At 63.6% G+C, this 27,341-nt stretch overlaps 2 protein-coding genes across 4 annotated transcripts in view; one reads left to right on the top strand and one right to left on the bottom strand.

Moving 5' to 3' along the window:
- The first annotated feature begins 1,247 nt into the window (after nt 1-1,247).
- On the top strand, nt 1,248-27,087 carry STAB1 (stabilin 1). Of its 3 annotated transcripts, none has more exons than XM_061128426.1 (69): nt 1,277-1,461; nt 5,598-5,734; nt 6,067-6,182; nt 6,391-6,476; nt 6,556-6,625; nt 7,017-7,112; nt 7,373-7,483; nt 7,717-7,913; nt 8,119-8,249; nt 8,426-8,550; nt 8,832-8,911; nt 9,096-9,233; nt 9,373-9,513; nt 9,655-9,717; nt 10,016-10,129; nt 10,207-10,260; nt 10,500-10,580; nt 10,929-11,087; nt 11,497-11,559; nt 11,797-11,892; nt 12,138-12,224; nt 12,511-12,622; nt 13,056-13,242; nt 13,351-13,444; nt 13,555-13,713; nt 15,044-15,139; nt 15,682-15,777; nt 15,919-15,966; nt 16,115-16,245; nt 16,401-16,512; nt 16,888-16,965; nt 17,056-17,154; nt 17,282-17,380; nt 17,462-17,593; nt 17,826-17,954; nt 18,103-18,159; nt 18,552-18,635; nt 19,093-19,288; nt 19,407-19,502; nt 19,595-19,640; nt 19,734-19,810; nt 19,979-20,104; nt 20,285-20,358; nt 20,491-20,565; nt 20,809-20,931; nt 21,206-21,253; nt 21,451-21,528; nt 21,645-21,791; nt 22,135-22,275; nt 22,349-22,408; nt 22,653-22,829; nt 22,913-22,999; nt 23,110-23,259; nt 23,361-23,417; nt 23,498-23,699; nt 24,040-24,189; nt 24,279-24,383; nt 24,512-24,619; nt 24,713-24,906; nt 25,002-25,146; nt 25,241-25,374; nt 25,464-25,629; nt 25,710-25,819; nt 25,902-26,021; nt 26,103-26,252; nt 26,332-26,436; nt 26,516-26,662; nt 26,745-26,861; nt 26,937-27,087. In XM_061128426.1, the coding sequence occupies exons 1-69, from the start codon at nt 1,381-1,383 to the stop codon at nt 26,991-26,993; spliced, it is 7,707 nt and encodes a 2,568-aa protein (XP_060984409.1). In that variant the 5' UTR covers nt 1,277-1,380; the 3' UTR covers nt 26,994-27,087. The 3 variants fall into 3 exon arrangements, with proteins under 3 accessions (XP_060984410.1, XP_060984409.1, XP_060984408.1); XM_061128425.1 differs by having other exon boundaries at nt 22,349-22,435; XM_061128427.1 differs by lacking the exons at nt 25,002-25,146; nt 25,241-25,374; nt 25,464-25,629; ... (5 more) ...; nt 26,745-26,861; nt 26,937-27,087 and having other exon boundaries at nt 1,248-1,461; nt 22,349-22,435; nt 24,550-24,619; nt 24,713-24,849.
- Nucleotides 27,002-27,341, bottom strand: part of NT5DC2 (5'-nucleotidase domain containing 2) — a 54,579-nt gene continuing 54,239 nt past the window's right edge. Inside the window, exon 13 of the mRNA XM_061128428.1 lies at nt 27,002-27,341. Within this exon, the coding sequence (XP_060984411.1) occupies nt 27,080-27,341 (262 nt within the window). The 3' untranslated portion in view covers nt 27,002-27,079.

Below are 27,341 nucleotides of genomic sequence, written 5' to 3'. Positions count from 1 at the left end.
TCCCCTCAGCCAGATGTTGAAGATGAGCCCTATAGCCTCTCAGCTGGTACAGGAGGGGGCAGTGCCAAGGCCCCATCATTGGTCTTCATTGGTCACATCATCCATAAATGGAGAGTTATAGTCCAGAGGCAGGGCCCACCACGCGTACACCTGGACTGCTGTTCCCAGACCCTGCAGCCCAACAGGTAAGTCCAGACCCCAGCCCGGGTCCATGAGGACGGGACCTAGCTGGGGTCATCTGCAGTGTAGTGGGGGGCAGGGTACCCCACAAGCCACAGACCTGGGATTGGATCCTTCCACTGGTTAGCTGAGCAATCTTGGATGAAATTCCCTACCCCTCTGAGCCTCCATTCATCCCACCAATCTGAACGGAATATCTGTGTGTGAATCAGCCAGACTCCATCCCTGCTCTCCCATAGCTGACATTCCAGCAGGGGACGGAAAATAAATAAACCGGTGTTCGCTGGTGGCCAGTGCTAGAAGGAGGTGCAGGCTGGAGACCTCTGACCTGAGACTGAACTTTGTGGTGAGTCTTGTGAGGATCTGGGGGGTAATAGCAGTGCCAAGGGAGCTTATCCTATGCTTAACAGAGTATTGATAGAAAAACCTGTGGTGGAGCAGAGAAGGGGGAGCAGGCAGCAGGTCAGAGGGGCCAGCCTGGTGTGGAGGGGGTTGCAAGGCGCAGGGGGAAGCCTCAGGACTGAGTGGAGACTGGACTGGGGCAAGAGAGCTACTGGCAGTGGGGGTGCCCCTTGGGAGAGGGGATGTGGCGGGGATGGGGATCCGGGGGTGGTGGAGGCTGAGTGGGGCAAACTCAGTCGAAGGTGAGCAAGTGAAGCTGGGCAGGTGAGGGGAACAGCCTCCTCTTAGCACAGAGGCCGGCAGGTGCCCTGAGCAGCTGGACAGATGGAGGCAGGCAGACCAGATTCTGAGGCTGCCCTCTCCCCGACCCCCCAGAACCCCCCAGAGCTTCTGAATGAAACATGCTGGGCTTGTAGGGGCTTGGGGTGGGGAGTTGTCGGCATCTGCCCCTGAATGGGCTTCGCCAACTCTGATAGACCCCAGGCTTGTGGCTAATGGTGGGCTTGGAGGCTGTGATGCCAGGAGGAGGGTCCCAGGCCAGGAAGCCCCAAGCAGGGCCCAGGCATCCATGTAGGGGTCAGTGGCCAGCACCTTCCCTTCCGCCTGCAGGCTGCTGATATGCAGGAGGAAATCCTGGCGGGTTCCTGTTGGGGGGAGCTGGCGGGGCCTCCCGGCTGCTTTTAAAGCGCCTGCCCGCCCCGTCCTGCCTGCTCGCGAAGTGCCTGCCTCCTGAGCTCGTTCCCCACGCCGCTGCCCTGATTCTGTCCCGGACAACGTGCCCGCCAGCCGCCACCGGCCATGGCAGGGCCCCATGGCCGCCTCCTGCTCTGCTTCCTGGCTCTCTGCCTGGCAGGCCTCAGCTTCGTTGGGGGGCAGAAGGTGAGTATGAGCTCATCACCGGGGGGCATGATATCCAGGCTCTCCTGGCCATGGTGGGAGCAAGGAGGGTGTGCTCATGGAGCAGGCCCAGGGCTGGCAACACACGGCAGCTGCTTCTTGTCCGACCTTCTCTGAGCCGGACGGAGGGCTGGGCTCTTGTGCCCACTTCCCCAGGCTGAGGTCTGTGTTTTCGCTGCTTTGGGGTGGCAGGGAAGGTCAGCCTTCCCTCCTGTCTCTGGCTAGGCAGCTAGGTGGTGTGAGCAGCTCCCCTAGGGCTCCCCAGCCTGAGGGTTGGGGGTACGGAGCCAGGCCCATCCCCCTGCCTGGAATGAGGCCCGGTTTCTCTGTGGCTCTGGCTTGGGGGTGGGAGATGTGATCACCCCGAACCTCGCAGAGCTGACAGAGGCTCACGTGGGCCGTGCGTAGGCGTGCTGGGTGTGTGTGCACGTGTGTGTGCCTGTGTTCTGCCCTGAGAGTGCCCAGGGGCACAGTGAGTTCTTTTCATACCCAGTCCTCTTGGGCAAACAGCAGCCACCAATCAAGAGCGGCTGTTCGCCACGTACACAGCCCTGGGCGCAGGGATGTCATGCCTTCGAATCTTCCCAGTCCCCGAGCAGTGGGCCCTGCTCTCTGCCTGAGGCAGCCAAGGCCCAGGGATTATAGAGACAGGTTAGTCCTGCTCCGGAGTCACGCTCTGCAAATCCCGATCCGGCCACAAGGAAGGAGCCGACGGGGTCCGAGGGTACGGCTGTCAGGTTCACATGCACAAGCCCCCTTCGGACTGCCTGTCTGCAGATCCGCCCAGGCCCCATTGTGGGGACGTTATCCTGACCGGAGTTTCTGTAAGAGCCCCCTGCCCTCGGCATGGTGACAGCCCTCGAATCACTGACAGGCAGACTGAGGTCTTGCCCAGGTCCCACTGCCAGGCAGGACCAGGTGGGGACCCAGGTCCCATGCCACCATGGGGCTCACTCATTCTCTTGTGGTCCCTCAGAGGAGGGGTGGGGAGAGGGGCCTCCCCAGCTTCAGGGCCCCGTCAGGGTTGGGGATGGGCAGATCTGAGGCTGAAAAAGTTAGGGTGATGGTGGAAGAGCCGAGGCTTTCCGGCCATGCTGAGCCCTGCAAGTGGTTCCTGCTCCCTCCCTGCCTCAGTTTCCTCACGTGTACAGTGCAAGGGGATTTGAAAGGCCACCTCACATTCTTGTGACAGGGGTCTTTGGAGGGATATTCAGGCTGGGAGTTTTTCCTTGTCACGTGTGTGCTGCGTGCTAAGTCGCTTTAGTTGTGTCTGACTCTTTGCGACCCCGTGGACCGTAACCCACCAGGCTCCTCTGTCCGTGGGATTCTCCAGGCAAGAATACTGGAGTGGGTTGCCATTTCCTTCTCGAGGGGATCTTCCCGACCCAGGGATTAAACCCGTGTCTCTTAGTTTTCTGCATTGGCAGGGGGGTTCTTTACCACTAGCACCATCTGGGAAGCCCTTTCTCGTCACAGACCACCTGTAAATCTGCCTTTTGGGGCTGGGGCTCAGCCAGCCTGGGCAAGGGAAGTGGGCTCTGGGGTTCTTGTCAGGAATGTGTCAACGCTGGCCTCTCAGCACTTTCGGCACCTTGCGTAGCAGGAGACTCACTGTGAACATTAGGAAGCCAAGGCTCTGAGGGGATGGGATGACTTCTGGGTCACACAGTTAGTGAGGAGTAGGACTCTGACACACAGAGGTTCAGGCAGTAGAGTCAGGGAAGGCTTCCTGGAGGAGGGGGCTTAGCACCTGCCTACCCAAGTCTCACCCAGTACCCCTTTCTGCTGGGCGCATGCTGCTACAAGTGAAGCCTGCAGTCTTCAGCTGGGGTTTGAGGGGAGAGGGACATTGATCTATACAGCAAGGAGTTTGGTGGATCCCTTGGTCTCGAGGGAGTTTGGGTTTTGGGCCCTAGACCCCAGCTTGGGGGAATTTCTTTCATCTTCTCTCAACAAGCTCAACACCTCGTGTCTCCTTAACTTCCCCAGCAGTGTCTCTGTGGGAAGCAGACGTTGCAGAATCAGTTCTGGATTAGGACAGGCAGGGGGGCAGTGCCCGCCCGGCTCAGACGGGTCCTGAGATGCCCTCGGGAAGAAGGGAATCTGATTCAGCACTCGGCTGGGATCCAGCTGCACTCCACCCAGTGGGATCAGTGGTGAGGTTGTAGGCCGCCAGGCAGAGGGGGCCTGAGTGTCCACCTCCCATGAGGTCCCAGAGAGGTGTGATTTGGTCACTGGTTTATCCATCCATCCATCACCGATTTACAGATGCAACATCTCGTGAATGTGTATCCACTCCACCAACAGGGCACAGGTTCCAGTTTCCTCCCATGCTGGCAACTCGTGCCCCACTTAATGGAACCCCCTTCTGTCCAGGAGTAAGGACGGTGCCCTCTCGCTGGTCCCCAGGCCCCTGGTGATGGCGCTGGCAGCTGTGTCTGGCTGGCCAGGGGGTCCTAAGGGGAACCAGCTGCATGCCAAGCCTTTGCCCTGAGCCAGCAGCTGCCTGGCTGGGAGTTGCCCAACTTCCTAGTTGCTCCCTGGGTCAGCAAAGCCCGAGCGTCAGGATGGGGAATGAGACCACAGCATCCAGCCTACAGCCAGCCTGAGGCCCCCCACAGCAACTTCCCTCTTCGCAGACCACAGAGGGAGCGGAAAAGGCCAAATCGCAGCAGTGGGGAAGAGCCTCCGGGCCCTTCATGTTCACCAGAAAAGGGTTCAGGCACTATTTCTCCTTTTCTCTCTCTTGGAGAGCCACACATCTGTGATGTGTTCTAGGAAAGAGATATTCTGGGTTCGCTCCCTTTGGAGTCTGTTCAGCATTTTTTAGATGGGAACGTCTCAGCTTCTCCAGGCCAGGCCTCAAGTCCCTGAAACCTCTCCTCATCAAAATTCTCCTCCCTGGGGTCTCTTCTCCCCCGGCAGCAGCCGGGAATGTCACTCCAGGTCAGTGCTAGAGAAGGTTGGAACGTTGTTGCCATAATGGTAGCCCCAGTGGTGGTGGACTTGGAGCTGTGAGGCCAGAAGGTGGGACTTCGGGCTTTCTTGGCACTTGGATGACTCTCTTCCCCTGTCCCCTGCTCTGTTCTCCACGCAGCAGTCAGAGGACCCATTGAAAACACAAGTGAGTCCTGGCGCTCCTCCGGACTCTACCTCCCCTCGCTGGCCTGGCCCCAGCCCCTCTGCCTGTCTCTGCCTCATCACACGCAGCCGTTTGCTTCCCACTTCCTGGCTTTTGCCTCTCCTGTCCCCTCTGCCAGGAGCACTGCCTCTGACCAGTTTTCATGCATCCTGCAGGTCCCAGCTCAACTGCCGCCTCTGCGGGACGCCACATGGGTCCTCTCAGCTCCCTCACTGCCAACACTGCCCGCCTAGTGATGGGCAGTGGCCCCCTGGGTCCCAGCTGGCATGTGGGGTCATGGGTTAGGCCTGGACCAGGGCTTGGGGCCGCTTGGCCCAAACTCAGACTCCCTCCCACATGCCTGCTCATGTGGGTCAATTGCAGGCATGGTGCTGGCTGCTGGGCCTCTGACCTGAGGGAGCAAGCAGGGCCCTTGGCTGGCAGAGGGGTCAGTCAGCATAGAGCTCGGGATGTGCTGAGTAGAGGGCCAGCTGGGCGGCCAGCCCCACGCGTGTGGCTGAAGCTCTCGTCCTGCCTGGGGGTGGGATGGTGTGGCCGTGTCCCCCTCCCCAGCAGTGTCTGTGTCACTTTGTGTTTATGTTTAAATGAAAGGTGAGGATGAGAACTAGGTTGGGAGTCTAGGTTCAAGTCCCTGAGCGGCTCCGGGCGAGGGCCACTTGCCCAGAGTTCAGTGCCCTCCTCTGAATCACCCAGAATGGAACAAAAATGGCAGATGCCCTTTATGTCAGAAGGCAGAGACTCGGGCTTCTGTGCGTGCCTCTGGGCTCCCAGGCAGAGGTGCGCGGCTGTGGACGTAGGGACGCACTGTGTCAGAGGACAGCCTGTGACAGGCAGAGTCCCCCCAGACTCAGGGCCTCCTCGATGACCAGATGGGGAGTCAGCGCCTAGAGAGAGGGGTGCTAGGCCTCGCTGTGATCACGAGTCCTGGCTGTGTGCAGCGTCCAGGCCCCTCATTCCAAACCCTGCCCCGGCCCAGGTCCAGTCCAAACGCTGCGATGTGAAGACCAAGTTCGTCACTCACATACCCTGCACCCCGTGCCCCGCCATCAAGAAGCGAGTGTGTCCCTTGGGTTGGATTCGGGCCTTTCCGGAGAAGATCTCACAGGACTGCCGGTGTGTGTCCCCACCGTTGCTTGCTTCCAGGGGTGTCCTGTGGGGTGGCAGGGGACCAGGAGGGCCTGGCAGGCCTGGGGAGTGAGGGCAGGGATTCACTCATCTACCTGTCTCTTGGCCCCTCCAGTGGGACAGAGGTAGGAAGGGAGAAAGGAGAAAGAGGTGGGCCAAGTACTATTTACTGAGCGTCCGCAGTGGACCAGGCCCTGTGCTCAGCTCGGGGCCAGGAGGGAAGGGATGGGGGAGTAATAAGAGCTGCGGAACCCAGGGAGGCTGGGCTGGGGGCTGCAGGGGGCGGTCCTCCTGTCACCCTGCCCATCCTTGGTCCCCAGATACGAGGTCCAGCTAGGGGACTCTCTGTTGTCCATGAGCGGCTGCAGCCTGGAGTGCTGGAAGGACGTGGTGCAGAAGGCCTGCTGCCCTGGCTACTGGGGGTCCCAGTGCTATGGTACGGAGGTGGGGGGTCCCAGCCCTGCTCCTCATGCCCCCGCCTGCCAGCATGCCCCTTCATCTGGCTCATTTAATGCACAGCTTGGCCACCTGACTCTGGCTGCCCCCAGGGGAGGGACCACGTCTGGGGCTGCCCAGAGCTGCTGGGCTTGGGCGAACCAGGGGTCCTCGGGGCAGACCTGAGTTCTGCGGTGGGGGGTTCACAGAGTGCCCTGGCGGTGCCGAGACCCCATGCAGCGGCCACGGGACCTGCCTGGATGGCATAGATGGGAACGGGACCTGCGTGTGCCAGGTGAGGGCCTGGTGGCGCTGGGTGAGGGGGGCGGGGCAGGCGTGAGGGGCTGTGCTAACTTGGTGCATCTCTCCACCAGGAGAACTTCGGTGGCTCAGCCTGCCAGGAGTGTCGGGACCCCAACCGGTTTGGGCCTGATTGCCAGTCAGGTGAGCGCTGGCCCAGCAGGAGGGCAGGGCCAGTGTCCACTTGGGGGCCAGTGTGGACCCAGTCCCTCCAACCAACCACTGTCAGACTCCCTCCCAGCCATCCAGCCTCACACATCTCCTCTGGGGACATGAGCTTTGCTTGATCACATCTCTAGCCCTTGCACGTGCTGTTCTTGGAGGCCTGCTCCTGACAGCCTTCCCTGAGCCCCCACACGAGGCCAGGTGCCTGCGCTGGGCTCCCACCTCCCCTGCGGTCCTGCCCCACACCTCTGTCATCTGGAGGTTGTGCCTGCGGGCGCTGAGTTCTGGAGATGCAGAGGGCAGGGACTTTCATCCCCATGTGCCTGCCGGGTGGGGCTGGGATCCCACCTTCCCTGTGTGTCCCTCCCAGTGTGCAGCTGTGTATTCGGCGTGTGCAGCCACGGGCCGCGCGGGGATGGAAGCTGCCTGTGCTTCGCTGGATACACTGGACCCCACTGTGACCGCGGTGAGCAGCTGCTGGGCTAGCACTCCTCACTGGCCAGAGCAGGATGGGACCTCCGCCTGCAGCCCCACTTCCTTCTAAGTGTGAGAGACACACAGCTGGCTGGGGGAGGTCTCATCTGAAACCTTCACCACCCACAGGCCTAGAGAGGGTGCCCTGGCCAGGGTCACATAGCAGAGTGGGCAGAGCCTCTTCGCTCCAGTGTTCCTCCTCAGCCTGGAACCTGGAGCTGCTGCAATAAATCCTCTCCTTTCTCCACTCAGAGATGCTCAAGTGCCTGGCCCTGAACTGTCCCCGGAACTCCCATTGCTCTGAAGAGGCCCCCAGCTGTAGCTGCCTGCCTGGCTACACCCAGCAGGGTGGTGAGTGCCGGGGTAAGTCAGGGGTCTAGAGGAGGCCAGGGCCCCAGCTCAGGGCGAGCATCCTTTTAAAGCAGCAATCTGGCCATTTTCAAGGAGGGAGAGCTTTCCCTAACAGAGGGAAATAGGGCCCGTCCCCCAGGTGTGGATCAGCCTGCTCACCGTCTCTTGGCCATCCTGGTTAGAGGCTGTAGAGGGCGGGGATCCTGGGGGCCTGGCTCACGTGGGCTCTCTCTGTGCCCCCACAGCCTCTGACCCCTGCCAGGCGTCACCATGCTCCCCACTTGCCCAGTGCTCTGTGGGCCCCAGGGGGCAGGCCCAGTGTCGCTGCCCTGAGAACTACCATGGGGATGGGACGGTGTGTCTGCCCCAGGACCCGTGCGTCACCAACAACGGCGGCTGCCCCAGCAACTCCACCTTGTGTCTGTACAGGAAGCCAGGCCAGGTGAGCTGGCGGCCCCCAGCGCTCCCCCCACTCACTCTGGCTGTGGGTCCGTCACAGCTCTCCTAGGAGCCTCAGCTGCCCCATTTATAAAACGGGAGGAGGATGGCAGCCCGCTTCTGGGAGGGTAGCAGTGGGGGCCCAGCGGAACTCTCTGGGTTCTCATGGACATGGTGTCACCCCCACCCTTCCCGGCCGGGTGGGCCAGGCCTCCTGCTCATGTAAGCCAGGCCTGGTCAGCATTGCCCACGACAGCTCCGCGGGCTGCTTCGCCTACTGCTCCGCCTTCTCCTGTGACCGCTCCGCCACCTGCCAGGTGACCCCTGATGGAAAGACCAGGTGAGCACGGGGGCCTCGGGCTGGGCCCCAGGGACAGGGAGAGGGCCTCTGGGCCGGGGCAAGTGTGTGCCCGTGTGAACCTCGGGGCTTGTGCGGATGGTGGGTGAGGGTTGGGAGGGGGAGCCTGGTCATGCCCCCCCAACCTGACTGGTTTCTATTTCTGCCCACGTCCCCAGCTGCGTGTGCAAGGAGGGCGAGGTGGGGGACGGGCGCGCCTGCTACGGACACCTGCTCCACGAGGTGCAGAAGGCGAGCCAGACGAGCATGCTACTGCGGCTGAGAGTCAGCTTTGCCATGCTGGGTGTGTGACCCTGCCACCTGCCTGAGACCCCGCCCCTCACACCCAGCAGCCTTGGTGGACTCTCTGGAGATGCCTTGTTTCTCTGCCCAAGAGCTGTAGAAGCAGAGCATGCCTGGGGTGCATGATGGAGGTGGGAGCTAGCCCCCCAGATGCTGATGTCCTCATTTACCCGAGACCTACCCCAACATCTCCACCCCACACCCTCCACAACTCTCCAAGACCCAGGACTGATGCCTGCGGGCCTCCCAGACCCATTCTGACACGGCCCCTCCTGCCCCCAGACCAGGGCTGCCGGGAGATCCTCAGCACGTCGGGCCCGTTCACTGTGCTGGCACCGCTCGTCTCCTCCAGGACCATGAACGTGAGCCCCCGCCTCCTCCCTGGACCCGCCCCAGGCTGCAGGGCCTGCAGAGCGTCCCCACCGCCCGCGCGCTCTGGGACCCTAGCCCTGGGAGGCCCCCTGTCCCCACATTGCTTGGGTGGAGTGGCACAAAGAGGACCGCCCGCCCTGGGCCCACTCGGCACCCCCACCCCTGTGCCCACAGGCATCCGTCGCCCAGCAGCTGTGCAGACAGCACATCATCGCCGGCCAGCACATGCTTGAGGAGGCGGGGAGCCAGGCTCCACGCCGGTGGTGGACGCTGGCCGGGCAGGAGATCACTGTTAGTTTCAGCCGCTTCAGGGTAAGCAGGGGCCTCGTCCTGGGGACCAGAGGAGTCACAGGTGGGGAATACAGCCCAGGAGAAGGCGTGGAGGCAGACAGAGCCTTAGGACAAGGGGTGGGTGTTTGGAGTCTGAGTCAAAGATCTCATGTCTCATCAGAAATATACCTACAAATACCAAGACCTGCCGCAGCAGACATTCACCATCCACAAGGCCAACTACCCAGCGGCCAACGGCCTCTTCCACGTCGTCACTGCCTTGAGGTTTCAGCCCCCACCAGAGCTCCCTGAGGACCCCAAGGTGAGCTAGAGTCCCCCAGCCCTGTGCCACTGGATGACCTCTGACCCTCACTGAGTTCAGAGAAGGTCCCGGGGCAGTTCTGGGCAAGGCTGGAGCAGAGCTCCTTCCCCTCTGGGCCCTCACGCTCGCGCCTTCTTACAGAGGACCATTGGCCAGATCCTTGCCTCCAATGAGGTGTTCAGCCGGTTTGAAACCATCCTGGAGGTGAGTCTGGGGGAAAAATCCCAGCCCATCTGATCTTCTGGGTCAGGACCCCTCACTGCCCAGAATGTAGCTCCACAGTGCTCTGGGTTTCCGGAGTAGGACAGGCCTTGGCCCACACCCCCATCCCAGAACCTGCCCATCCGCATTCTGAGGCTCTGTGGTAGCGTGAAGACATTGCCAGTGTCTCCCACTTACTTCTGGTGGGCGTCCCCTGCAGGCTGAGCGCCACAGGGCCCAGGCAGGACCTAGAGGTAAGAGCTGGCCACAGAGCCCCCAAGCCTCTTTCTCACCACTACAGAACTGCGGGCTGCCCTCCTTCCTCGATGGGCCTGGGCCCTTCACAGTCTTTGCTCCCAGCAATGAGGCAGTGGATGGCTTGCGGGATGGCCGCCTGGTCTACCTCTTCACGGCGGTAAGCTCATCATAGAGACGGGGCTGGGGATATAGGGCCCAGAGCCTTGAGCAGCCAAGACTCCTCTCTCCTGCCAGGGTCTCTCCAAACTGCAGGAACTTGTGAGGTACCACGTCTACAACCATGGCCAGGTGAGAGGTCCTCTGGGAGGGTGGCCAGCTGACACCTGCCTCTGGGCCCTCAGAGGATGTGTCTGCAGAGTCCGGTCTTCCCCCGGGGCCCCTTCTCCTCCCCACTGCCATATGGACTCTGCAGCACAGGGAAGAGCCTGGGGACCAAGGTGGTAGCTGCAAGTCACCTGGGCAGGACTGGGCATGGCTCCAAAGTGTGGCCAGTGCCCGGCCTAAGGCCATCCTCTCCTCCACCCCAGCTGACCATTGAAAAGCTCATCGCCAAGGGTCGGGTGCTCACCATGGCAAACCAGATCCTGGCTGTGAATATCTCAGAGGAGGTGAGCTCCACAGGGATGGACCAGTGGAGGGGCTGGTTATGACCAGCCAGTGTCAAGCCTCTTTCAGACCTGCTGTTGTGCTGCGAGCCCAGGCAGGCCCTGGTGGGGGTTATGTGGGAGCAGGCACAACCCAAATCCCTCTCCTGGGTCCCAGCAAACTCGGGGGAGGGGGGAGCTCTGTGTGGCAGAAACCTCATGGATCAGGGTGTGGAGGCTGGAGCAGTTCTGCCAGGGCAGGAGATGTCACCAGGGAAGGGGTGAAGAGGTGGCCGGCAGGGTGGGCCTCAACAGCGCGTGGAGTGCAGAGGTGGGGGCCAGGCCGAGGATGCACTCTGGGCTCTGCCACAGGGGCGCATCCTGCTGGGACCTGAGGGGGTCCCCCTGCGGAGAGTGGACGTGCTGGCTGCCAACGGCGTGATCCACATGCTGGAGGGCATCCTGCTGCCCCCAACCATCCTGCCCATCCTGCCCAAGCTCTGCAATGAGGAGCAGCATGCGGTCGTGGCGGTGAGTGCCGTTTGCGTGAGGGTCATCTTTCAGGGAGGAGAGGTGCCTCTTTCTAGTCCTCTAGAGAGTGGGTGGCTCTGGGGCTTGGGCATAGGCCCCACAGTTTGGCCTGGATGCCCCACGCCCAGCCCTCAGCAGTCCTCCTGACGAACCCTTGGCCTTCACTCACGCCTCTCCACCCTGTTCCCAGCCTCCCCGCCCAGGCCTCGGCTGCTCTCACACGAGCTCTCTCACCACGAGGCCTTCGCCCTCTTCCCTCTGCCTGGAATGCCCCCTCCCCACTCCCCCGTCCCCTCCTGTGCTGGCTCTTCTCCTATCTCAGGCCTGGGCTCAGTGCCACCGTCTGAGGGTTTGCTAAATAAATAAACCATGACTAACCCTTCTCCCCTCCTCCCCCTGCCCTGCCCAGGGCTCCTGTGTGGACTGCCAAGCCCTGAACACCAGCACGTGCCCTCCCAACAGCGTGAAGCTGGTGAGCATCCCCTGGGCCAGTCCTTGGGGGCTGACTCCTGACTGCCCAGCGAGGTTTCTGCCCTGGGTCAGGGTGGGGAAGCTCGGCTGGGAGACTCGGCTGGCCCTGGAGGCATAGCCCCGCTGACAGTGGAAGTGCCTGGCCCAGGGGTGGGGGTGAGGTCCTCTGACCAGGGCTGCCTGGTGAGGGGGCCGGCCCAGGACCCGTCTGCTGACCAGCCTGGCCCCGCCCACCCAGGACATCTCTCCTGAGGAGTGTGTCTACATCCACGACCCTACTGGGCTCAACGTCCTGAAGAAGGGCTGCGCCCACTACTGCAACCAGACCATCCAGGTGAGCCTGGGCATGGGATGCTCGCTCCCTGGTGACCTGGGGCACTGGGTTCTCCTCGGGAGCCCCCCAGGATGGCTGGGTGGGCTGCCATCCTCAGAGAGTTGTTCTGCATCCTAATGGTGGAAAAGGTGTCCCAGAGGGGCCTCGCCCACCCTCTGTTCCAGACACAGGACCAGGGAGCAGAAGCCAGCTGACCGGGGGGTCAGCGTGGCTCCCAGTGGACCCTCAGATGTGTTCTCTTACAGAAACCTGGCTGCTGCAAAGGATTTTTTGGGCCCGACTGTCTACAGTGTCCTGGGGGCTTTTCCAACCCCTGCTATGGCAAAGGCAATGTGAGTCCCCTCCTGCCCTGGCATGAGGGGTGGGGGGTGGGGATGGGGTGCCTAGGGTGAGCAGAAGTCACCCATCAACCTTCCAGGGCCAGGTGCCTTTTAGGGGGCTGGTTTTTTTGGCAGCATCTGTGATTCAAGGTCTCTTCCAGCAGGAGGTCTTCTGCAGGGAGCAGGAGCGCAAAGTTAGCCTCCTAACGCTCCCTGCTCCTGGGGAGAAGGGGTGTTGGGGGAGAGGGTGTGGATAATCGCCTCCCAGTGACTGTTCTTTCCTCCTGCCCACCCCCAGTGCAGCGATGGGGTCCAGGGCAGTGGAGCCTGCCTCTGCTTCCCAGACTACAAGGGCATCGCCTGCCACATCTGCTCCAACCCAAACAAGCATGGAGACCAGTGCCAGGAAGGTGGGTGGTCCTGGCCAAGGCCCCCTGCCAGGGAGATAAAGGGTCTGCTTGCAAGGGGGTCTGGGGACTCCCAAGACATGAAATACAACCTCAGGTCACGGAGAAGGTTTTGGAAACACAAGCAGATGTCTGTCTGATCCATGCCAGAAAGACAACCACAGTTCAATCTAAAGCGTGCAGGGTTTAGGTCAGACACACAGAAGAACTTTCTGATGGTGTTGGGAGCAGGGCAGCTAGAATAGGGTGACTGCAAGCAATGAATTGTTCTGCTCTTGTTTCTTCCTCTCTCCCTTTGAGTCTGGGATGACTTGACTCTGCGACGCTGCAGTCAGACCTCTTCTGGCTGCTCCAGTCCCGGCGTTGCCCAGCTGCATCCTGGCTCCCAGCCAGCCATACCTCTGCCTCAGTTTCCCTGCTCCATCTGCTCTTGCAGACTGCGGTTGTGTCCACGGTCTATGTGACAACCGTCCGGGCAGTGGGGGGGTGTGCCAGCATGGCACTTGTGCCCCAGGCTTCAGCGGCCGCTTCTGCAACGAGTCCACGGTGAGCTGCGGGTCCAGGGAGCAGGCCCAGCAGTGCCACCCACACGCCCGCTGTGTTAACCAGGGTGGTGTCGCCAGGTGAGGACATGGGCTCCCTCTCTGCCCCCCACCCGCCGTGACTGTGTTTGTCAGTTTGCTCAGAGCTCCCTGAGGCTCACCGGAGGCACTTCGTCCACCCACCCCCAGGTGTCTCTGTCTGGATGGCTTTGAGGGTGACGGCTTCTCCTGCACACCCAGCAACCCCTGCTCCCGCCCGGACCGCGGCGGGTGCTCGGAGAACGTGAGCCTGGCCCCTGCCCTGGAGACCTGACCCGTGGGCTAGAGGCGGGACTCCCTCGTCCCCAACCTGCCACCCTGCCGCCCTGAGTCCTTCATCCACGGCTCTCACAGGCTGAGTGTGTCCCTGGGGCCCAGGGCACCCACCACTGCACATGCCACAAAGGCTGGAGTGGGGATGGTCGTGTCTGCGTGGCCATCGACGAGTGTGAGCTGGCCTCGCGAGGCGGCTGCCATGCTGACGCCATCTGCAGCTATGTGGGACCCGGGCAGGTGAGCTTGGCAGGCCTCAATAGAGCAGGGTGGGGTGGGGATTGGGGGACTCTCCCCCTAGCTCATCTGCCTTTAGCAACATCCACTCTAAGAATTCAAGCTCAGGGTCTCAAACCTCAGGCACAAATGAGAATCCAGTTCTGAAATGTTGAGTTGTACAATCTGAAAGCAGCGGACAGGTAGGTGCTACGAGCCAGCATGAAGGTCACGATAGTTTGAGAGGAAGATACGTTCCAGTGCCAGTCTAGGGCAGCATTGTTTCCAGACCAGAAGGCTGTGACTCCTGCCTCTCAGGGGTGAGGACTCTCATAACCAAGAATCCACGAGATCTCTGCTCTAGCTGGCCGCTGGGGCTGTTGTCTTATGACAAGTAGCTCATCCACTCGCTTGCTGGTTTCCCACAGATCACCAGCCACCTGTCACATGCGAGTCACTGTTCTAGATGTAGGGATTCAGTCCTGAGCAAAAGCTAGAAGAGACCCCTGCCCCAAGGAGAGTGACATCCTGAAATCTTTAGACTCATGCACATCCAGCTCTGGGACTTGGGAGTCTCAGACTCCAGTCATAGGATTTCAGAACCTGAAACCTTCCCTGTGAGGCCTGTCTGGCCTGGTGAGCCTGAGGACTGGCTGGTGTTGAAGAATCGAACATGCAAGTTGGGAGGCCAGGCCTGGCTGTGTCAAGGTCAGCCTCTGGGTGGCCTGGTCTGGTGCAGGGACCCATGGGGCTCCCTCTGCTCCTGGACCACAGCCATGGGGCCTTAGCAGAGGCACTCAGGTGACCTGAGAGCTGGATGTGAACTCCATCGGGAGCTTTCAAGTTCAGAGCTGAGGATGGAGTACGCAAGTGGAGGTGCCCCCAACATGCAGAGAGGGGCAGCTGAGATGCAGGGAGTTTCACTAGTGGCTCCCCTGCAGTGTGGACCAGCCCAGGGACACCGGCATTTAGCGGGGAGGATTGGGGCAGCCAAGCAGAGTGATGGGGTAGCAGGTGGGATCCCAGCCACCATCTCTTGGCTGGCCTAGGCAGGACTTGCCCACTCACCACATGCTGCAGACCTCAGCAGCCTGGCCAGGCCCCAGGCTCCATGGGAGGCCCTTCCCGACGGTATCACTTCCTGGGATTCTTCCTGAGAGCCAGTCTCCCTTCAGGGCCTCAGTCTCTGCACTGGAACATGGCCCTCCGAGGGTAGGGCTAGGAAAAGCTCCTCAGGGGTCTAAATGGGCCTCCCAAGCGGAGCGCGCCCATCGTGGGCTGAGCAGTTGGGGAGGAAAGGGTTTCATGCTTCTGGTGAGATGAGGCCCCCTGCCCCCAACCTCTCCGTCTCCAGAGCTGGTGCACCTGCAAGCTGGGCTTCGCGGGAGACGGCTACGTGTGCAGTCCCATTGACCCCTGCCGGGCGGGCAACGGCGGCTGCCATGATCTGGTGAGGGGGACCCTGAGAGGTCTCCGTGTCCAGGGGAGGCATCGGACGTGGGGGAGGTTGGCCCCAGCAGTGTCCCCGTCTCCGGTCAGGATTGGGATCCTTCTGAACCCCAAATCTGAACCCTGTCACCTGCTTGCCCATAAGACAGAGCTTTGATGCCTCCTCATGAAGGCTGCACCCCTGCCCAGACTCCATCCCCACTGCCCGTCCTGCCTCCCCGCCCCATACCTTTGGCCTGGCTAGCTCTTCCTGCTCTCAGCTCCGGCCTCTCCTGAGGGTCCAGGGCCTCCCAGCTTCCCCGTCTGCTGTGGTGGGTTAGGGTGACCCATGTCAAATGCTCACTGGTCCTGGGGGGCAGGGCCAGGCCCAGCAAAGGAGCTGCTTGAACACAGACTGGGTCGGGGGAGAGACCTGTGGTAGGGGTGGGTAGGCAGACAGACAAGAGGATGGGCCAGGGTGAGTGGAGAGATGGAGGGGGGGATGCTATCCTGCTCGCCAAACGGGTGCTAAATGGAGGCCGTGTCTCTGCCCTTCCACCCCAGGCCACCTGCCGGGCAGTGGGGGGAGGCCAGCGGCTCTGCACATGCCCCCCTGGCTATGGGGGTGATGGCTTCAGTTGCTACGGAGACATCCTCAAGGTGAGTGGTTCCCTGCTGTCCAACAGGAGTCCTCTCATGTACTCAGGGTTGGGGAGGGCTGTGGGGCAGTGCTCAGGGTCCCCGGGAAGGGGCTCAAGTCTGACCCTAGACAGGTGACTTCAGCTTTTTCTCTCCCTTCAGGAGCTGGAGGCAAACGCCCACTTCTCCGTCTTCTACCAGTGGATCAAGGTAGGATCGGGCGGAATGCCCGGGCTGGGGACTCGCATCCAGGACACGTAACAGCTGGGGGTGGAGGGCAGGCCCGGAGGCCGGGGACTGCGATCTCAGAGTGGTGGCTGCCTCCATGACTCCTGTACCCCACACACCGCGTGCACAGGGGGCCGGCATCACTCTTCCTGCTGACAGCCGAGTCACAGCCCTGGTGCCCTCAGAGTCTGCCATCCGTCGGCTGAGCACTAAGGACCAGGCCTTCTGGCTTCAGCCAAGGATGCTGCCGCAGCTGGTCAGGTGGGCTGCCAGGGCTGGGCTCTGGGAGGGGGCTCTTGTGCAAGACCCTGCCCCTCCCCAGAGATCCTCAACTTGGCATGTGTTCACCCTTTGGGGTGAAGTGTGTAGGTTACACTAGCCTGGTTCCATGGCCCCCCTAAAACGTGTCCTTCCAGGGCCCATTTTCTCCAGGGCGCCCTGTCCGAGGATGAGCTGGCTCGGCTGCACGGGCAGAATGTATCCACCCTGAACCCCGCCGTGCGCTGGGAGATTCACAACGTCAGTGGGGTACGTGGTGAGCTTTGGGCAGAAGGGGCCCTACGGGCATGGGGGCGATTCGAGTGGTGGCTGCAGGCTTCCCAGCCCAGGGTCCCCTCACCCGGCCAGGGCCGAGCACAGACGCTGTGCTCAGGACACATTCACTGCTGGGCAGCGTCTTCGGGCCGGAGTGACTGCCCGGCTGAGGGTTGTCTGTCCATCATGGTCTGCATGTGCACACCTGTCCCCACATGCCTGGGCCCCAGCGAGGGTCTGTGTGCCCATGGGGTAGGTCCTGAGTCTGAGGGTGTCCAGGTGGTTGGGTGCCTTGCGGCCAGCAGCCTCTGTTGGTGCTACCCCCACTCTTTTAAGTGTCTGCATGAGCTCTTCCCTTCTACCTTCCAGAGGATCTGGGTGCAAAACGCCAGTGTGGTTGTGGCTGACCTCCTTGCCACCAATGGTGTCCTACATGTCCTCAGCCAGGTATGGCTGGAGGGGGGTGTGCGCACCGGGAAGCTTCTAGTCAGGCCGGGGGGCAGGGACGTGCTGAGCGGCCCCCGTGCTCCATGCCAGGTCTTACTGCCTCCACGAGGGGCTGTGCCGGCGGGGCAGGGATTGCTGCAGCAGCTGGACTCCGTGCCCGCCTTCCACCTCTTCCGGGAGCTGCTGCAGGTAAGGGCGGGCGGAGGGGGGCGTCTGGTCAGGGGCGCCCTCCCCCTGGCTGTGTCCAGGCTGCTGGCTCCCAGGGTGAGGACTGAGGGCAAGCGGGCCACCCCTGACACCTGCCCCCTGCCCCTAGCGCCACAGGCTAGTTCCCCAGATTGAGGCTGCCACCGCCTACACCATCTTCGTGCCAACCAACCGCTCTCTGGAGGCCCAGGCCAACAGCAGCAGCCTGGTGAGATCACCGGGACCGGGGCCACCAGGGGCGGGCCAGCCTGCCATCCCATGGCCCCTGAGCTTCTCCTCCTTGCTCCAGGACGCGGACGTCGTGCGACACCACGTGATCCTGGGCGAGGCGCTCTCCACGGAGGCCCTGGGCAAGGGGGGTCACCGCACCTCCCTGCTGGGGCCCGCCCATTGGCTTGTCTTCTATAACCACAGTGGCCAGGTTGGCACTGGGCGGGGGGCGGGCAAAGGAGACCCTGCCCTGGGCACCCTGCCCCGAGCACCCCTTTCCTTTGGGGTTCCCCCACCGGGGCACCTCCAGCCTGTGGTCCAGGGATGGCCTCCCCAGTCCATGGGGTTACGCCAGGTCTGGGGTGCCTCCCTGGCCTGCAGCCCCTGAGGTGAGGGTGGGGAGGGGCTGGGGAGAGGGGCTCAGCCTCTGCCCCCCACCCCAGCCCGAGGTGAACCATGTGCCGCTGGAAGGCCCTGTGCTGCAGGCCCCTGGCCGCTCGCTCTTCGGCCTGTCGGGGGTCTTGACGGTGGGCTCAAGCCGCTGCCTGCACAGCCACGCAGAGGCCCTGCGGGTAAGAGGCCAGGCAGCAGGGGGCAGTGAAGAGCTGGAGGCACCGGCCGGAGGGAGGGGCACCGGGGGAGGGTGGGAGAGCTGCTAGCCAGCTGGCTTTGGAGCCCCCGCCTCAGGACCGCCTAATCCTCTGCCCTCTTTCTCCTCAGGAGAAATGTGTGAACTGTAGCCGGAAATTCCGCTGCACTCAGGGCTACCAGCTGGAGGTAAGAAGGGGCCCAGCTCATTCCGTCCCCGCTTCAGCGGCTCTCACGCGCCCAAGGTGTCCAGGCTCCCTGGCCCAGCTCTGCTCACCCGGGCGTGGGCTCCTGGACAGTGTGGGCCACTCGACTCCCCTGGAGGCCCGGAGGCCTGGGTCAGGTCTGCCCAGAGGAGGCCTCACCCAGACTGGCGGCCTGAAGCCTTGCCCCTGCGGCCCGCACCCGGGTCTCACCCGCGCTGTCTTCCTGGGGTCCGTCCTGGTCCTTCTTTGACCCTTGTGCTGTCTGTCCTGCTCACCTGTCTCACGCGCTGATCGCTGTAGTCTGTCTGTCTCCCCATCCACCACCTTGCCCGTCCCTGACCACTGGCTGAGCCTTCTGCCTGTCCCCGTTTCCAGGACACCCCCAGGAAGAGTTGTGTCTACCGGTCTGGCTACTCCTTCTCCCGGGGCTGTTCGTACACATGTGCCAAGAAGATCCAGGTTTGCCCTGAAACAGGCCCCCCACCTCACCCCCCAGCTTTGACCAGAGAGGAGGTGGTGGGAGGGGGCCAGGGCAGGAGGCCAGATTAGGCTTCATGGGCAGCGGCGGGGTCTGGGACAGAGATGAAGCCGGGAAGCCACGGTGCCGCCGAGGAAGGGGATGGGAGAGAGGGCTGAGGTTGGAGGGGCTGGTGTGTGTCCCTGAGGCCGTGTCTCCAGGGACTGGGGGTGCGGAGCTGGGGAAGGGGCTCAGCCTGGAGCTGACTGCACCAGCCAAGCCCTGGGGGCAGCAGTGGGGCAAGCTGCGCCCCACACCGTGGGGTCTGGCCTGGCCCTTCTTTCAGTTCTGCTGCGGAGGCTTGTAGACGGCAGGCTCCGTTTCTCCGTGGCCCCAAGATGCCCGGCCCTGCCGTCCCCCACGGTTTCCCACCCCCTGACGTCCTCACGCCCCCCGCAGGTGCCCGACTGCTGCCCTGGCTTCTTCGGCACCCTGTGCGAGCCGTGCCCGGGGGGTCTGGGCGGCGTGTGCTCGGGCCACGGGCAGTGCCAGGACCGGCTCCTGGGCAGCGGGGAGTGCCGTTGCCGCGAGGGCTTCCACGGAACGGCCTGTGAGATGTGCGAGCTGGGCCGCTACGGGCCCAACTGCACCGGAGGTGAACCCGGGGGGCGGGCAGGAGAGGTGGGGATGCCGCCAGGGGCAGCGGGCATGGAGGCCCCGGGGCAGGGCACCAGCTGACGCCTGTCACCCCCCACCCCCCGTCCTGCTCCCAGTGTGCGACTGTGAACACGGGCTGTGCCAGGAGGGCCTCCGCGGGGACGGAAGCTGCGTCTGCAACGTGGGTTGGCAGGGCCTCCGCTGCAACCAGAGTGAGGAGCGGCCCCCCGGGGAGAGGGGCGAGTCCTGGGGAGGCGGTTCCGGGGTCCACGTGGTCAGAACCATCATCCTCCTATCCCCCCAGAAATCAGTGGCCCTCAGTGCCTGCAGAAGTGTGATCCCAATGCCAAGTGAGTGAGCTCAGCCCTGGGGCCAGTGGGCGGGGGTGCTGGGGCCGGGGCGGGGGGCCGACAGGCCCGCCTGAGCTGTTGCTGTCCCCCCAGCTGCGTGCAGGACTCGGGTGCAGCCCCTGCCTGCGTCTGCGCCGCAGGGTACTCGGGCGACGGCGTCTCCTGTTCAGGTCCAGCCACTCCACTGCCCCAGAGCCCTTTCTGCGCCCTTTAGATCCAGTCTCTGTCCCCTCTGGGGTCTCACCCCTCGCCCTGGCCTTCCCCTTTCTCCTCCTGGTCCCTGCTGTCCCACGCCCCCCCCACCCTGCTCACAGCTCTCTGGGCCCATCTGCCCCTAGCGGTGGACCCGTGTGCGCATGACCACGGCGGCTGCTCCCCCCACGCCAACTGCACGACCGTGGCGCCTGGTCAGCGGACGTGCACCTGCCTGGACGGCTACACGGGCGACGGGGAGCTGTGCCAGGGTGAGGCTGGGGGGCCCCACCAGGCCCGATGCCGGCTGGGGGTGGGGTCTGGCTTCAGTCAGACCAGGACGGGCTGGGGGGCACACGGGAGCGTGGGTGCTGAGAGTAGGGGGCGAGCACCCGGATGGATGGACGGATGGACAGAGGGGCCACCCCTCATCCCAGCGCCTCTTCCCCCAGAAGCCAACAGCTGCCTCATCCACCATGGGAGCTGCCACATGCATGCCGACTGTATCTCCACAGGCCCCCAGCAGGTGAGACAACTGGGGGAACCGCACACTGGGGCTGGGCCGCCCCCCTGAGGGTGCGGCGCTCCTCAGAACAGGCCTTCGGAGGGGCGCGCCTCCATCCGGCAGCCCCTCTCCTCTGACTGGGATCTGTGACAGGTCTCCTGCAGCTGCCGCGAAGGTTACAGTGGGGACGGCATCCGGGCCTGTGTGCTCCTGGACCCCTGCTCCCAGGTCAGGCCCCCAGGGCACCCCCAGCGTCAAAGAGGGAGGGGCTGGGGAGGGGTGACTAGCCTTCCGGAGCCCCAGCGGGGTCCTGAGGGCCTCTGAAGGGAGGGCCACCTTCGCCACAAGGTCAGGCCTGATTAGGAGGAAACGGGGCTCTGGGGCTTGGACAGGGAAGCTCGCGGCCCCTACCCCAGGGCTGGCCGAGGAGTCCTGGGAGTCGCTGCTGCCTCTCTCCTGTCCCCACCGCAGAACAACGGAGGCTGCAGCCCCTACGCCATGTGCAAAAGCACGGGGGATGGCCAGAGGACGTGCACCTGCGACGCAGTCCGCACCGTGGGGGATGGCTTCACATGCCGAGCCCGCATCAGCCTGGTAATGATGCCCGGGGGGACCCCGACCCAACCCTGGCAGTGCCCCCCATGGGCCTAAGCCATGGTATTGGCTGTTGCTCCTGACACCTGACTCCACCTGGGCCTGACCCAGTTACGGTCCATGAAACCCATTCTGATCCCAGAGCAGACTGCCCTGGCTTTCCTTTCATCATCTCTGCCTCGGCCAGCCCTTGGGCTCCTGGTGCTGGAACAAGCACCAGCCCTGACTGCAGGCGGACCGAACTCTGAGCTGACCCTTGCCTTCCCTGCCTCAGGAGCTGCTTCGGGACAAGCACGCCTCCTTCTTCAGCCTCCATCTCCTGGTGAGTGACCAGCTGGCCTGCACATCCTTGGTCTAGCCTGGGTCGCTCTGACCTGCAGGTCCCCTTGATAGTCTCATTTGGTCAGAAGCTGGCTGGTTTGGTTTCTGAGTCCAGGTCTTTCCTGAAAAATCAGTAGATGCCTCGAGTTGGTCCCAAGTTGACTTTCTTCCTGTCAAGCTGTTACCCTCTCCCCTCAGGAATACAAGGACCTCAAGGGGGACGGGCCTTTCACAGTCTTTGTGCCGCATGCAGATCTAATGACCAACATGTCACAGGTAACTCAGCCCTTGGAGCAAGGCTGGGGAGGGGTGGCCCTGCTGGGCTGTGGGTACTGCCTGGGCACAGAGGCAGGAGTGAGGGCGCCCTTGTACCCACGTGGCTCCCGCTCCAGGATGAGCTGGCCCGGATCCGCGCCAACCGCCAGCTTGTATTCCGCTACCATGTCGTCGGCTGCCGGCAGCTGCGGAGCCAGGAGCTGCTGGAGGAGGGCTACGCCACTGCACTCTCGGGGCATCCGCTGCGCTTCAGCGAGAGGGAGGTAGGCCCCGCTCCGCCCACCCCGACACGGGCTGGCCACCGACCCAGGTCTCCACCGCGCTCAGCGTCCTCGCCTGCGCCCGCGCCTTCAAAACCCTCTCACCTTCCCAGGGCGGCTTTCCTGACAGGGTGATTCCAGCCCTGGGTGCTACCTCCTACCAGCCAGGGGCTAGTCCTGGGCTTCTGAGTTTGGCCCAGTGTCCGTGGGGCTCCCACCAGCCAAATCCAATAGCTGTTTCCCCGGGCAGGAGGCGAAACCCGCTCTCTGCCTTGATCCTGCCCACTTCCTCCCCCAAGACTTGCCCAACCAGGCCCCCCACCACTTGGCTTCCTTCCACCCCCAGGGCAGCATCTACATCAATGACTTCGCGCGTGTGGTGAGCAGCGACCAGGAGGCTGTGAACGGTGTCCTGCATTTCATCGACCGTGTCCTGCTGCCGCCTGAAGTGCTGCACTGGGAAGCTGACGCTGCCCCAGCTCCACGGGTAGGACCTGGGTGCGGGCCTGGGACCCTCCCTCCCCTCCCGACCTCGCTGCTCATTGAGCCCCTGTCCCCAGAGAAACTTCACTGCTGCCGCAGAGACCTTCGGTTACAAGATCTTCAGCGGCCTCGTGACGGTACCGCCCCCGTGTGTGAGCTTTGCAGTGCGTGCCCGTGTGTACACGTGGGTGACTGTCGGTGTGTGCGCTGATATGTGCCCGCACACCTGACTGCACGCATGTATGTCGGCCTGGGATGGCTGCAGAGGAGTGTGGCTGGTGGGGAGGTCACCGGGTCCCGGGAGCCCCTGCAGTGCGGGCCCCTCCATCGGCCCACTGGCCCCGGCTGGGGCTGTGACCGCCACACCTCCTCTCTCACCAGATGGCTGGCCTCCTGCCCCTGCTTCAAGATCCCTTCCACAGGCCACTCACCATGCTGTGGCCCACAGACTCCGCCCTACAAGCCCTGCCTCCCGATCGCCAGGCCTGGCTCTACCATAAGGACCACCGTGACAAGCTGGCAGCCATTCTGCGGGGCCACGTGATCCGCAACGTCGAGGTGGGTGCACCCCCAGGGTGTGGTCCCTACTGCCTGCCACTCAGGCTGCCCACCCAGCTCCAACTGTGGCTCCATGTGTTCAGGCCTTGGCGTCTGACCTGCCCAACCTGGGCTCCCTGCGCACCATGCACGGGACCCCCATCTCCTTCTCCTGCAGCCGCGCACGGCCGGTGAGTCTGGGGAGGAAGCTTGAATGGGGGCGGCAGGAGGCAGTGGCCCGGACGGTGGGGGCTGCAGTGCACCTGACACCCCCCGCCTACTCCACACCGCTCCCCGGCAGGGCGCGCTCACGGTGGGAGAGGACGACGCCCGAATTGTGCAGCGACACCTGCCCTTTGAGGGGGGCCTGGCCTACGGCATTGACCAGCTGCTGGAGCCGCCTGGCCTTGGTGCCCGCTGTGACCGCTTTGAGACCCGACCGCTGTGGCTGGTGAGGGAGGCCACAGGCCAGAGGCGGAGGGGGGTGTCAAGGTCACTGGCACTGTCCTGTCCACCCTCTCGACTTGCCATGTTGCCTTCCTTTCCTCACAGAAAGTTTGTAGCATTTGTGGGCTAGAACCCCCCTGCCCTCCGGGCTCACAGGAGCAGGTAAGGGGCTGGGCGCTAGGTGGTGGGGCCCGGGAGGGCCCAACAAGTGCAGGTTTGCAGCCCGATCCCTCTTGGCCCAGGGCAGCCCCGAGGCATGCTGGCGCTACTTCTCCAAGTTCTGGACGTCCCCTCCGCTGCACTCCTTGGCCCTGCGCAGTGTGTGGACCCGGCCCAGCCACTGGGGTCAGCCCCAAGGCCTGGGCAGAGGCTGCTACCGCAACTGTGTCACCACCACCTGGAAGCCCAGCTGCTGCCCTGGGCACTATGGCAGCGAGTGCCGAGGTGAGTGTCCCGAGGCTGCAGACTCCGCTGACCGGCTCTCGCAGCCCCCAAGACGGCCGGGGGCACAGCTCTGGCCGCTAAGTCTCAGAAAGGGGCTGGGGTGGTCAGGCTGGGGGTGAGTGGACCCGCAGGAGAGTGTTCTGAGCGGAGGTGGCTGGGTAGGTGGTAGGGTCCTGGTGGACTGTGCTAGGGGTCCGGGTGTCCTCCAGGGCACGGGGGCTGCTTGTGCTGGAGCCTCCGCTGCCACTGGGTGGAGGATGGAGTGTGTCCAGGCTAGGGGTGCATGTGCGGGGCTCCTGACGAGGCCCGACCTCACCTCCCTCCTCACCCCCTCCCCGAGCCTGCCCTGGTGGCGCCAGCAGCCCCTGTAACCACCGCGGCACGTGCATGGACGGCATGAGCGGCAGCGGGGAGTGTAGGTGCCATGCGCGCTTCGCCGGCACGGCCTGTGAGCTCTGTGCCCCGGGAGCCTTCGGGCCCCTGTGCCAAGGTAGGCTGTGCTGCCCGGCCCAGCCCGGCCCGGCCCCCTGACCGCCTCGGCCTGTGTGCCAACACCATCCTTCCTGTCCCTCCCCCCAGCCTGCAACTGTACCTCCCACGGCCGCTGTGATGAGGGCCTGGGGGGCTCCGGCTCCTGCTTCTGTGAGGAGGGCTGGACGGGGCCACGCTGTGAGGTGCAGCTGGGTGAGTGGGCCCTGTGCTTATGCCCACCCTGCACACACCAGTGCGTGCCCCAAGTGCACACTCGGATGGAAGGGAGTCCAGGAGGGCAGCCACTAACCTGGATGTGTGGGGTGGGCCCTGGGGGACAGAGCTGCAGCCTGTGTGTGCTCCGCCCTGCGCACCCCAGGCCGTGTGCCGCGCTGGCAACAGCTGTGAGTGCAGCCTGGGCTATGAAGGGGACGGCCGCACATGCACAGGTGAGCAGGGGTGCAGGGGTGGAGGGCCCCCTCCCCTCCCCTCCCCTCCCCTCCCCTCACCCGGTCCAACCCCGTCCTCCCCGCCGCCTCCAGTGGTGGACCTGTGCCAGGATGGGCGTGGCGGCTGCAGCGAGCATGCCAACTGCAGCCAGGAGGGCACAGCGGTCACCTGCATCTGCTGGTCAGACTACGAGGGCGACGGCTGGAGCTGCCGAGCCCGCAACCCCTGTGAGGATGGCCACCGCGGGGGCTGCAGCGAGCACGCCGACTGCCTGAACACTGGGCCGGTGAGCAGAGGGCGCCAAGCCACCGGGCGGAGGTGGGGGAGCCAATTTTGCCTGCCCCAGGCCCTGAAGGGTGCCCACCTGCTCTCCTGCCCCAGAACGCACGGCGCTGTGTGTGCCATGCCGGCTACGTGGGCGATGGACTGCAGTGTCTGCTGGAACCCGAGCCGCCCGTGGACCGCTGCCTGGACCGGCCACCTCCCTGTCACGCGGATGCCGTGTGCACCGACCTGCACTTCCAGGGTGTGCTTCCCCGCCCCTTCCCCACACCCCCGCTTGACCCGGCGGTGGCCCACTGAGCGGTGGCCCACTGACCACGCATCCCTCCCCTCTGCAGAGAAGCGAGCTGGTGTCTTCCACCTCCAGGCCCCCAGTGGCCCTTACGGCCTGAACTTCTCAGAGGCCGAGGTGGCTTGTGGGGCCCAGGGAGCTGTCCTTGCCTCTCTCCTTCAGCTCTCTGCTGCCCAGCAGGTATGTGGGGCCTGGGAGTCTGGAGCCAAGCCTGTGGGGGCCCTTTTCAGTTGGGCCTTGGGTCTCAGCCTCTGCTTGTCCTGTTACAGCTGGGCCTCCACCTCTGCCTTGTGGGCTGGCTGGCCAACGGCTCGGCTGCCCACCCTGTCGTCTTCCCTGCGGCAGACTGTGGGGATGGCCAGGTGGGCGTGGTCAGCCTGGGCGCCCGGGAGAACCGCTCGGAGCGCTGGGACGCCTACTGCTTCCGCATGCAAGGTTCGGCCGCCCCCCAAGCCCGCTCACTGCTCTGCCTCTCCCTGCTGACCCACTCACTCGCTGCGCTGCCTTCCCTGCAGACGTGGCCTGCCGATGCCGCGATGGCTTCGTGGGTGATGGGACCAGCGTGTGCAATGGGAAGCTGCTGGATGTACTGGCCACCACTGCCAACTTCTCCACCTTCTATGGGGTACCCAGGGGCCAGGGGCGTGGTGCGGCGGGGATCCTTATGGAGGGAACCCACCCACAACCCTGTGTCCCACCATCTCCAGATGCTACTGGGTTATGCCAATGCCACCCCGAGGGGTCTTGAGTTTCTGGACTTCCTGGATGACGAACACACCTACAAGACACTCTTCGTCCCTGTCAACGAAGGTTTTGTCGACAACATGGTAACATGGAGTGTGGGGAGGGCAGGGCCTGGTTCTGCTTTCTGTGGTTGGTCCACGACAACAGCTGTGCTGTGCCCGCAGACACTGAGTGGTCCAGACCTGGAGCTGCACGCCTCCAACACCACCTTCCTGAGCACCAACGTGAGCCAGGGTGCCCTGCTTCCCGCCCACTCGGGCCTCAGCCTCGTCATCAGTGACCTGGGCCCTGGCAACGGTTCTCGGGCCCCTGAGGCAAGTCTGGAGGTGGCCCCTGCCCTGCTGGCCCAGCCCTCACTGATTATCACTGGGCCTGACTCCGGTCTCCTTACAGGTCCCAGGGGCAGTTGTGGTCAGCCGCGTCATCGTGTGGGACATCCTGGCCTTCAACGGCATCATCCACACGCTGGCCAGCCCCCTGCTGGCGCCCCCGCAGTCTGTGAGTTGAGCGTGGACAGGCAGAGCAGGGAGGGGTCAGGGGACCACTCCGGCCAGGTCCCTGATGCTCTTGTTTGCAGCGGGCAGTGGTGGCCCCGGAGGCCCCGCCTGTGGCAGCGGGCGTGGGGGCCGTGGTGGCTGCTGGAGCCGTCCTCGGCCTGGTGGCCGGAGCCCTCTACCTCCGTGCCCGAAGCCGGTCCACAGGCTTTGGCTTCTCTGCCTTCCAGGTAGCTGGGCTGGGGGCTGAGGGAGGTGTGGGGTCTGGGCCAGCAAGGCTGCTGAGGTCTCAGGACTCACCTGCTTTTCTAGGCAGAAGATGACGCTGCTGATGACTTCTCCCCGTGGCAGGAAGGGACCAGCCCCACTCTGGTCTCCGTCCCTAACCCGGTCTTTGGTAGCCAGGAGGCCTTCTGTGAGCCCTTCAATGTGAGTGTGAGGCTGGGGGTGTTGGGAAGGGGACCCAGTCTCGGCCCAGACACTAACCGACGATCCTCCCCTCAGGACTCGCTCCTGGAGGAGGACTTCCCCGACACACAGAGGATCCTCGAGGTGAAGTGACGCAGAGGCACGAGGGAGACGGCTTTTATTGCCCGGAGAGGGCGGGACAGGTGGGGCTGGGCCTGATCCAGACAATAAAGGTACTCTCAGCGGATGTGCGCCATGTCCCCCAGGAAGGGCGTCTTCATGCAGCCCGTGCAGAGCTGGTCCATCCAGAGCGGCGCCTCGTGCTGCAGGGGCGTGCGGCGCGGGTAGAAGGTGAAGTCCACGCGGTAGTTGAGCAGGCAGCTGAGGGAGGCCATGTAGAGGTCGGAGAAGCGCACGAGGCGCCGGGAGAAGTAGGTAGGGTTGTGGAAGGTGCGGAAGATGCTCCCGAACTGGGCGTTGAACAGGGCCTTGGTGACGCAC

The sequence above is a fragment of the Dama dama genome, chromosome 24, assembly GCF_033118175.1.
Source record: "Dama dama isolate Ldn47 chromosome 24, ASM3311817v1, whole genome shotgun sequence".
In the NCBI taxonomy this organism is placed as follows: Eukaryota; Metazoa; Chordata; class Mammalia; order Artiodactyla; family Cervidae; genus Dama; species Dama dama.
This window is presented reverse-complemented; position numbering and strand designations above follow the sequence as displayed.

What these genes read in the sequence shown, in the direction of transcription:
- STAB1 (XM_061128425.1), top strand. Translation starts at nt 1,381, where the DNA reads ATGGCAGGGCCCCATGGCCGCCTCCTGCTCTGCTTCCTGGCTCTCTGC. An exon ending in CGGGCCCAACTGCACCGGAG is followed by an intron (nt 19,289 to 19,406) that starts GTGAACCCGGGG and finishes TCCTGCTCCCAG; the next exon opens with TGTGCGACTGTGAACACGGG. An exon ending in ACTTCTCCACCTTCTATGGG is followed by an intron (nt 25,820 to 25,901) that starts GTACCCAGGGGC and finishes CACCATCTCCAG; the next exon opens with ATGCTACTGGGTTATGCCAA.